This window comes from Eimeria necatrix, genomic scaffold, assembly GCF_000499385.1.
Source record: "Eimeria necatrix Houghton genomic scaffold, Enh_scaff42, whole genome shotgun sequence".
Lineage (NCBI taxonomy): Eukaryota > Apicomplexa > Conoidasida > Eucoccidiorida > Eimeriidae > Eimeria > Eimeria necatrix.
This window is the reverse complement of record NW_013654796.1, coordinates 77,564-87,882: the sequence shown is the minus strand read 5'-3', so window position 1 is coordinate 87,882 and position 10,319 is coordinate 77,564. Positions and strand designations below refer to the sequence as shown.

The following is a 10,319-nucleotide window of genomic DNA, read 5'->3' as shown; positions in this document are numbered from 1 at the left end:
GTGCGGGTGCCCCCCGTGCAGGTAACCCGTGACCTATATCAATGAGCTGCACAATTCTTCCACTGAACAGCGATAGCTACCTGGTATTGCCAGTATTTGAAGTATTTGCCTCAATACGACAAGCGGAACACTTAAAGGGAACAGTTTGAATGATTTCGCGAGAGCGAAGAACACCGTACCAGCTACTGCATATTAATGTGTACGAGTTAGGGCACATTGATGTGTACTATCTAAGGCTCATTGGCGGGCGTCTATTTGGTTGAACAGAGGAACTGTGCAGTATTTTTTGAGTGAGCCGAAATTTGCTAAGGGAGAGGTAGGGACATTTACATTCATCGGCTAAAGCACGGAACTAAAGGGGCCAAGCGCTACAAGCAATGAGTATTGACAACCGTAAACCAATAAATACATAAAAGTCCTACAGTCTCACCGTACTAAAATGCAGTGTACGCAGCGGAAGCAAAAGGCCTATAAGCAGTTAATTTTGAGTGGGTGCATACAAGTGGGCTGCAGCGCGTAACTTGTTTCACTTAGCTCCACCTAACTCACCTGCCGCAACGATCCACTACTACTCGTCACAAGCAGACACGGTGGAAGCAACATGTGAGGCGCTCCAGCCTCACTTCGTCGACTGTACGCCGGAAATTCTGAGAAGTCTAGTAGTCTATTGACGCCTATTTCGAGGCATACAAGTGACAGAAATATACATCCAGTTGCATTAATTAAACCTTTCCCGAGCCGAAAGCAACGCAGTGTACGTAGCCGCTGCTTCGACTTTGCATGGCAGGCCTCGTGCCGAACTGAAGCGGGGTAGCTGGCTGTGCCGACGAGGGTGCCAACAACGCGCTGCGCAATCCTTCCCTCTTCGACGTCTTCAGGCGCCGCAGCCGACGAGACGCCAATTCCAAGCAATCGAAATGTCGCTTAGTAGCCACCGATCCGAAGCGCCGTACTCGCCATCGGTAGCCTTGTAAAGGCCTTGCGGTGGCTCCGCACCACGCAGCACCTTCCCACTGGCTGGAGAGGCTCAGCGAAGGGCGCGCGCGTAAGCGGCTCAGCGAAGAAAGCACGCGCGTCAAAGTATAAAAGCCTCGAATACTTCCGGCCCAAGGCCGTGAGATGGTAGCACGTGGCATGTGACCCGCAAAATACAACAGTGTAAGGAATCAAGTGCATCGACCCCACGCGAGGACACATCGAATATAGTAAGTCAAATGTAGAAGCTTCTCAATGCCAGCTCGTCAGCTAGTTTAATTAGTAGTAGATCGACGTCTGGGCGCAATTCCTATGTTTCCCCCACCCTCGCACCGGCATCACTGTTCAGCGATAGGAAGAACAGCCAATGTGTACAAGGTGATTTACTGGTCATGTGTAACACCGTGCTAGCGCTCTGCAACGAGTCCAGCTGTTCGAAATAGCGACAGCTCCTCTCCTCCGCTGGGGCCTAGCAAGAGCGCATTGCTATACCAGTCAGAATATCCTGAAGTTCTAACAAAAATCTTCGTCAATCACTCTAATCAAGCTCTGTACGTAGAAACGCCGAGCTCGCGAGGGAGCTGTGTTCAGGTATCCAAACTTTGAGGTCTCCAATCGTCTGGTTTGTCGCTGCACGCAAATTTAAGCCCCGCAAGTGAAGTCTAGCACATTGCCGCTCCTTTGAAATCTGTCAAAAATGCTCGAAGCCGGTGCAGGAAGCAGAGACTCTGGAGACGACACGTTACCTGCGTAGGCGCCCAAAACACTTTGGCCCGTTCATTCCTATAAAGCCCAAATTTTTGAGACGGAATGTGAAATTCCGTGGGAGCTCGAGAGATGAGACACTTTCTCCCGACCTACAAGAGGCAAGCCAAAGAAAGGATGGTGTAAAGCAAATGCAATGGAGTGTAAAATCCAACAACAAGAGCAATCCGGATATGAAGTCAGCGAGGAAAACAGTACAGAATGGGCTGAAATTACGTGACATTGCTCACGCATCCCTGCGCTCAGCCTCCCGTAAAATATCCATTGCCGCTTGCCAGTCTTCCAAATTTTTCTCGCCTTGAACAACTAATTCTTCGGCGCCTGGGACCAAGTCTGAAAGAGCGCGAAATTGATCGAGAACTACGAATGACAGGAAGCCTATTTGAGATTGCGTCCTGCACAGGCAAAACAAAGGAACGCTTATGGAACGAAAGATGCCTTCCTTCGATCGAATTGGCGGCGCTTTCCGTGCACTGTACCTTATAATAACTCTCTTCACCTACAGAAATTTCACAAGTGCATAGTATTTACACGGATCAGTACCTTAGCAGCTCTGTCCGAGCATCCATGAAAACCGTCACCGGAAGGCCCTTGTGCCTCTCCATTTCAACCTAATACGATCCAAGCAGACACAACAAAAACGCAAGACGGTGCTATGTGAAATGTTCAATATATATATATATATATACTGAAAATGATGAAGCAATGCAACCGAAAAACAGCATGATGCTAACTTCATACAAGTCATGAAATACAGCCTTGGCTCAGATCCCAACTCTAATCAGTAGCTTCGGGACGCTTCCAAAAAACTCAGCACAGAGTATTCTTAAATCGGGGCCCTGACCTGTGCATTGAACTCCTGAATAATAAGCGAAGCCCACTGCATATTACGCCGTTCAGGCAGTAGTGGGTTGCTTATGTCTGCGCAGTGGATCAGACACGTGGCAAGTAGCGTGTGATCTTCATCACTGTTTAAAAACGCCCCCGTCGCTGAGCGAGCGTAAACACACAAGCACAAATCTGCATAGGCCCAGCCTTCCCAAAAAAGCATCTTAAAAAGTTGTGAGGACTGCAAACTCCTTGCAGGTTGAAAATGTATATCTGCAACAATGCGCAGCTGCTGAGGCGAATCTTCCAAAGCATAGAGCAAAATTCTAGGCGCACTTCGTTTCATCTGAGCTCTTTTCCTCATCGCCTCGTGATGATATCTGAAGAGCTCCATGTCAGTAGCAAGAATGCAGGTGGTGACAACTCTGCGAATTTCTGCGAAAGAAGGGTGAAAAGAATGATCCTCCTCATCATCTATACCGTCGATGGCACCCTCCTGGGGCTGAGGCGCAGTCTCAAATGCGGGGGATGTCCGGACGTGCTGTTTCGCATTCCCCAATAAAGCACCAGTTGACGGCGACAGACTTTTCGCGAGAGAAGACGACCCGGCGTTCTGCGTTTTGCGCGAAAAGAGCCCAAGTTTCAGCATGCTGAAATCAGATCCACACAGGTTCAAAGCTCACGTATCAGTCAATCGAGGTGAAGTGTGAGCGAAGCACCAAAAGCCGCTGCTACAACATTGACAAAACCACTAATGAAGTCTTGCTATCCACAGGTGTCCACAGTTTTAGAGATGCTAAAAAAGATACACGGAAAGCGGCAGTAGTTTCTCACGCGCGAGATGCGAAGGCCGCATGATGGTTCTCCAGAACTGCTTTATCATTGTAAATAATTGCGAGAGGATGCTGTTCCTCACACAAGCTGCTGTTGTTGACTCCTGGATGATCCACGTCATGCGCCAAAGCTGAGGCAATAGCAGCAACCACTCACTTGGCGAATTCAAAGCATCTGAAAGTCAATAGTTCGAAGAAATGCGTATGATGGCTTGTGATGTCAAAAGAAAGATGAGAACAAAGAACTTTTCAATTTGGCAACAGTTTTAGTCGCTTTAACGCCATGTTAAGCGTGCAGCTCTGCACTAATGAATGGCTGATAGAAACCGACTAGAACGTACGCACCTGCAAGCATAAGCCCAAGCTGCTCCGTGAGCGTAAGCAAATCGTTGCAGGAGTATTTCGTCAAGAAGAGCCAACACATCTGCAAGGATTGTAAAAGTAACAGTTCCGCACTTGAGAGATGCCAGTCGACTAAGTGAGCCGCTGAGTAGCTTAAATGCCGAACAGGGTATAGAACTGCGCCATGGAAAGCAAATTTTGCCTCAGCACCGCGTGTAAACGCCACGCCAAAAGGTGATGCCACGTACCTGCACTACGTGCATTGCGTGGTAGAAGTTGTGGTACGGGTTGTCAGTGTGGTACGCGTCTCGTATGAGGGCGAAAAACGCCTGCAGTCCAGATTTTTCGCTTTTTACCATGACTCCAAGTTCCTCGAGAGCCAGGAAAAAAAACAGTTGCAATTCGTCTGCTGTGCGCCGCCAAACATCTAGGTCTAGACGGCGATAAGGTTCCAAGGATAGCTTCACAGAAACCAGGAAATACATGCACTAAAGCAGATTAAACCAGTTCTACAATACGAGGCTATGGATGTAAAACCTTGATCGAACCCAAACAAGTAGCCTTGTTCATAAATGTTGCAGAATACAAACACAGCGCAGCAGCAAGCCTAGCCCCTTATAGCTACTGAGGGTTGACCCATGCAATCACCTCTTTACGAATTGCGTCAAAGGGTCTCGTGCACTTTTGGAGGGTAGCAGAAAAGAGAAGAGCTGGAAGGGATGCGCTTCTTCTACGTCGGACAGCTAGCTTTTGATCCAGTACCCTGTCCTGTGGAAGGTCTCGTGCAGATGTCAACTCCTCTATTCCAGTGGAGAAGTGACGTAGCTCGGAACATAGTACTGATGACGCACTGCTGGAATGCAACAACCTCACCTCCTGCTCTGCAAAACGAGAGCAACACGCACATGGGACATGTAAATGTAGCAACGGACCTCAAAGAAATTACCGGCGCCTTCGCTAGCACTCCGTAGAAGGTTCCTGTACGAATCACAGCTAAGTATTTGCGAGTTTTGAGAATCGCGAATGGTGCGTGGCAGCTAAATACTAACCTAATAAGCTCTCATCTTTCGCGGGGATTCCCGTGGTCGCCGCCAGAGGATTACTGGCAAAAAAGCTTCGGCTACGAGAGTCAAGGCGCTTCTCCTCTTCTCCAGGCATTCCAACAGTTTGTCCCTTTTCCAGCTTTTCTTTGTCCAAAGAAGGAAAATCGTGAAGCGTGGCTGGAATCCTTGAAATACTTCTTTGACGCGAGTTCGACGAGCAAAACGCCTTGTTGATATGGTCACCAGATACGGAACTCCGCAACCTTTGTGTTACAACTACCTCTGCCACGCCGTGCAGAGATTGCAGTTCGGCCACCGCCACAGAAGCGGACCGACGAAGGCTCAGCAACTTCATGCGTCTGTCACGCGAAACGAAATTCTGAGCGAGAAACATAGGTAATCCGCCCCGGTAAGCAAATACGCTGTATTGGCAACATAAAGGTCTGAAAGGCAGATAGTATCAACGTCGCAGATTACACCTTGCAGTGGAACCGCACGATTATGCCACTGTGAAGGCAGAAAACGCAGTGCATGACCGACTTCATAAATGTTGCTAATGAACAGCATGAGCAGCTAGGGGTTGAGAACGACGCTAGCTTTGACACAGCAATAGATATGCCGAACACTTAATAGATAGGCTGTTACATGCATAGTTGGCCACGGTATTCTACGGCCTTGCTGTTTGGCTTGTAAGCCCAACTCCCTCTTGCATGGGAATGTAGCGGCTCTCTCACTTCAATCTGTTCCAGGACTGCGCCAAGAGGCTTTGCGCTGCCCCGGCTTCCTCGCTGCTGCCCACCCATGACGTAGGAGACCATTGTCTCCATGGGCTGCAAAAGGCTCATGCCTGCCATGCAAACGCTTGTCAGCTGCCCGCCTAGCCAGTGCTGCATCTCATACTGCACCGCTCGCATTAACGTTTCGTGAATCCTGCAGCTCAGCAATGCAGTGTACCACCTATACGCATTCTGCAACCTCTTTTGGGCCAGTTAATCGGCAATGCAACACACACAGCGACAGGTGAAAGTGACGAGCAGAGCGCAACCCATCGCACTGGAATGTCCAAGAGCTAAAAGCTCTGATACCACTTATAGTTCGAGTGCCTGGCTGAAGAGCTATATTTGACTAACGCTTGCCTGATGAAGTGCCTTGAGTAGTCAATGTCTAGAGAGGCCGGCGGTCTTGTAAGGAACTCCCCATAGGAGAGCTCGTTCACATTCCTTCTCATGCATTTTTCACAAGGAGCCGTAACAGAGCTCCAGGCGTTACCCGCTAGTGCCAATGGCTCGAGCCTTTGTACACTCTCTTTGCAGGCACACTGCTCTTCCGCTTCCTTTGCCCACCGGTTCAAACGCTCGCAGGAGCACTCCGATCGATTCAGCAGCACCACGACTGCCTTCACGTGGCCTTGCGTGTTTAACAACGGGACAAGCATGGCGTGTCTGGGCATTAAAACAGTTACAACACCGCCATAATGTCATCTACAACACTCTAAAGGCTTTGCGTGGCACTGTGCTACTGTATTCATCCCGACAACTGCTCTAACCCTGTCCTGACGAAACCTACTTGGTCTCGAATCGAGCACGGATGTCGTATTCCTTGTTGAACCCATGTGGAAGGAAATTGAAAATAGCTGTCCTCCCGCGTTGGCGAGTGGCCTCGCCTAAGAGGCAGTGGTCTCCACTAAGACTCAGGCCTGTGGCTCTGCGTACACACACGGTACTCGCACGAGCGAAGCTGTTCCGACGTGTCTTATCTGGAAAGGGATAGAAAATACACCATCAGCATCAGTCAAAGATGGCTTCACGACGTGCGGCATACGTTAATGACCAAGCCGTTGCATTCACGTCTACTATGTACGTCAAGCAAATTTATTCCATACCCGGCAAAAGATGACCCTGGAAAAAATGTTTACGCCGCCTTAGAGTGTAATAATCAAAAATGGAATATGCTAAGTATTCACTGCCCTCCTTACCTCTTGTGGCCTCCAAGACAAATGAAGTTCCTGTTTTGTGCATCCGCAATGAAAAAGGCGGCAGCCTCAGCTCCAACAGCCGCATGCAGCAGAGCAAGTAAACGCTGCATCATTCTAATGGGTATGGAGGTTTCCTGAGAAGGCATCGCAAGGTGAAACCATTACGTCCCACTACGAAGCGAAATCTGTCGAGATTGAACAGCACAGTTGATCAGCAAAAGCAGCTGGAGGTCTTCCACAAACAACTCAGAATATAGGAAAGACAAGGTAGTAACGTCCGTCAAGATCTTCGCAGAAGCACACTAAGTGGGAACTTAGCTCGAATCCTACGGAAATGCCGATTTCGAGCCATGCCTACCTGGAATACTGTGCGGTGAAGCTCCAGCTGAAGCAAGCGCTTAAATCTGTCTCTGCGAAGCCACTGCTGCTGAAGCAAGAGTGCCATTGTCGGCGCGCACACTTCAGCTACTGCCTCCAACAACAGCTGTGCATCAACCCTTTTGACGTCGACGGAAAAGACAATTCCAAGGGTCGTGTTCGAGTGAAACGAATGCAATGTCCGCGCTGACAGTGAAGTTTCACCTGCACTTTCATCCACAGAAGGTAGCTCACTTAGCGGTGTGTGCGCCAGAGGGGCTAAGACTGACCTCGCAGAAGGTATAGATTGACGGAGTTCTGGTTGAGCTATCAGGCGCATCTGCACAAACCAAATGAGCCACACCTACTCCGTTCCTGAAGTTAATTCACTTCTAAGGCAACTATTTAACAGAACAACGTGTAACGGGAATTCTTGAGCCACTGATTTATAGTGTACTGCACACGCAGCCCTGTGAATATAAAAGCATCCTTGAGCCGGAAGCTCTTTTCGTTGTGCAGTCAAATTTAGTCATGATTCCTACAATGTCAGTGCTTAGGGCTCTGCGTGGGCTTGACGGGACAGGTGAGTGATCATGTTCCGCCGCAAGGCTGCTGGCTGGAGTTGCTTGGCATCGTGGTGCCGCGTCCTCGTCCATCCCTGCAGTTGGTCGTTCCAGGGTAGCAGAATACAGCACAGGGATAACATCCTGTATGCCACTAGGCCTGCGACTGGTATGAGTCTTCTTCGTTACGCCAGGTGGCTGTGAAGGAGGCGAGGTAGTCTTTGAAACGCCGACCGCGTTTTCTACCGACTCGGAGGATGCCCGCCGAGCTGCAAGCACCGGCCCCTCTGACCACGCATCTTGATGAGACAATACAGTGGGTGGAGAAGGATTTCTTTTACAGGACGGCCCCACATAAGCTACACGGGCTTCCGCCATGGTTCTGCATGCATTGCGTGTTCCTTCATCTTCAATACGGCAAGCAACAAGAAATCTCTCCGCCTCCCTCAGAGATAATGACTCCCTGCAGAGACAATGCAAACTAGGCAACGCATCCAGCAGTGGGTTTGACAGCCTGTTTTCAAGTGCAATACTGTATGCCCGCTAATGAAGGAAAGTGAAGCAAAAGTGCAACATTAACTGTATGCTCGGCACGCCACGGGAGATCCGTGCTCAGTGGAGACTCACTGATGCCCTCCAGTCAGGTTTGTCTCAGGCTGTTCTTTCCCTGGAAAAGGAAACAGTTGCTGCGTTGTTGGCTCGTAGCAGTACGCCTGAAAGTGGGTTATGCACATACGGCAAGTTCAGTATATGCCTCAACCACATTCCCGTTTAGCTGCAGCAGAATCCCCCTATGCTCCGATATAAATGCAAGGACAACCTAATCGTTCACTGCGTTCAACTACTCCATGGTTTAAAAAAATTGCACAAAAAAGTGGAAATTGCAGCAAACTGGCAGCGCACAGTACAGTACAGAGCTCCCCCTTTGTACTGTACTAAAACTGCGTCGAACTCACCCGGCAGCCCTTCCTGAGATCGTTAATCAGATACTGCACGAAGCTTTCAGCAGAAACCACAATTAACTCTGGCGTCGATGAAGCCGTTACAGCTCCAGCAACTTCACCACCTTGTTCCCGCAACGTGTCGGTTAAACTGTTCTCCTGATGCTTGTTCTGCCCCGCACTGAAAGGACTCTCAGAGGCCTCCTTAATGGTCTGTTGCTGGTGCAACATACTGCACGCTGAATTTGAACGCAAGTCTCGTGATGCTGCACCTTGATCTTGTTGCTGCTCTTCATGAGACAAACAAGAGTTACTTGCTCTGGCATCTTGGGCAAGGAGAGCAGAAAAGAAGGATAATGCATGTGGGCTCAGGCCCCACAAGGTAGGTCCTCCACTATGAACAGTTCCGCTGCCCAAATGACACTTCCCTGCGTCACGCCAACAGAATCCACAAACAGAGTTAACAAAATGTTCCAAGCTCATACGAAAGTGATAAAGGCAAGACTGTTAGGTATAGTCGAGTCTCTCCAGGCGTCACATGCAGATGAATACCAACAGTGACTGCCACAAAGTTGTGTTCACTACTGAGGTGCTCTTACAAAGGTACCCTCAGTGAACCTTCTATGCTTGTGTTGACTGTTTGCAGCTGCATGGTAGGTAGGCAGCTTGGGGACAACCGGAGCCTCACCGGGCTCTCTGGTGAGGAAACTGCAGCAGTTTCGCAGGTGTGCGGTATCTTCAGGAGAAGCGCACATCGATGACCTTTGCACACATGATGCCATCCTGGACTGAGAGGTAGCATGTGAGCATTCGCAGCTGCTATTTTGCGTTTCAGATGGAGGACAATCCGGATGTGGAAAGCAGCAATGACGTGACGCATAAGCCCCCAAGAGCTGCTCCGTCTCAACATCTTTCACAAAGCAAAACGCCATTGAAGAATCCACGGCAACGCAGACATTCGCTGCCAGAGCAGACGCGAAGGCCGTCACGTTGCTCATGTGTACTGGGCAGGCTGTGCGCACACCACCGCAGAAGTCGTGATTCAAGAAATCTGTCACACGTACACCATGGACTGCCCTTAAATAGTCTGACCAGCTATTCCAATTCCCCTAAGCCTACACATCTTTGGATACATAAACGCATGACCACAGCTGCATGATGAAACCGCGGCTTGCCTTCAATTCGCGCCCGAATTTCGTTAGCTTCCTGCCAGAATGACCTTGTTATGGGGGCGGCATAAAGCTCCCCAGAGCGCGTTTTTCCCTTCTCTCGTGGTTGTACCTGATCCGCTTGCTGGCTCTGTCCGTCAAAAACCTTTCGTCCCCCCAGTGCCTCCATCTTTGTGGAGACCCAAGATCTTCTCTAACGGGTCAGAATCCTATCCAAGCAATAAGGGGAGCAAGCAGCTGAGAAACTGTGCCTTAAAAACGACAGCTGTCCGACAAAAACAGAGCCAGCCGCGTAAGGTGCAGCTGAGGGGCTAACAAAGTACTGTTCGCCTCCCTTCTTCGTCAAAAAACGTCCAGAGATTGAGTGGTAGGAGGACAGGCGCTGCTCTAGACAGTCACCTCACCTTAGCCCTAGTCACACTTTATCATTTGCTGTTTTTAACCGGGCGATATCACACGCTGCTTGTACGTCGAAAATAATTGACTTCACGGTGGACCGCTATGGCGGAGGAGTCGAGAATCACCAAT

General features: G+C 49.6%; 1 protein-coding gene across 1 annotated transcript; it reads right to left on the bottom strand.

Moving 5' to 3' along the window:
• Positions 1 to 1,966: 1,966 nt before the first annotated feature.
• ENH_00053290 (3', 5'-cyclic nucleotide phosphodiesterase domain-containing protein, putative) lies at positions 1,967 to 9,960 on the bottom strand (the record flags this gene model as incomplete). Its single annotated transcript, XM_013583701.1, has 19 exons — positions 1,967 to 2,135; positions 2,284 to 2,351; positions 2,585 to 2,730; positions 2,905 to 3,218; positions 3,403 to 3,532; positions 3,747 to 3,825; positions 3,992 to 4,204; positions 4,617 to 4,624; positions 4,793 to 5,165; positions 5,521 to 5,716; positions 5,923 to 6,228; positions 6,353 to 6,490; positions 6,762 to 6,895; positions 7,120 to 7,458; positions 7,661 to 8,144; positions 8,309 to 8,394; positions 8,638 to 9,050; positions 9,311 to 9,634; positions 9,798 to 9,960. 19 exons carry the CDS (start codon positions 9,958 to 9,960, stop codon positions 1,967 to 1,969), a joined length of 4,083 nt encoding a protein of 1,360 aa, XP_013439155.1.
• Positions 9,961 to 10,319: the final 359 nt, after the last annotated feature.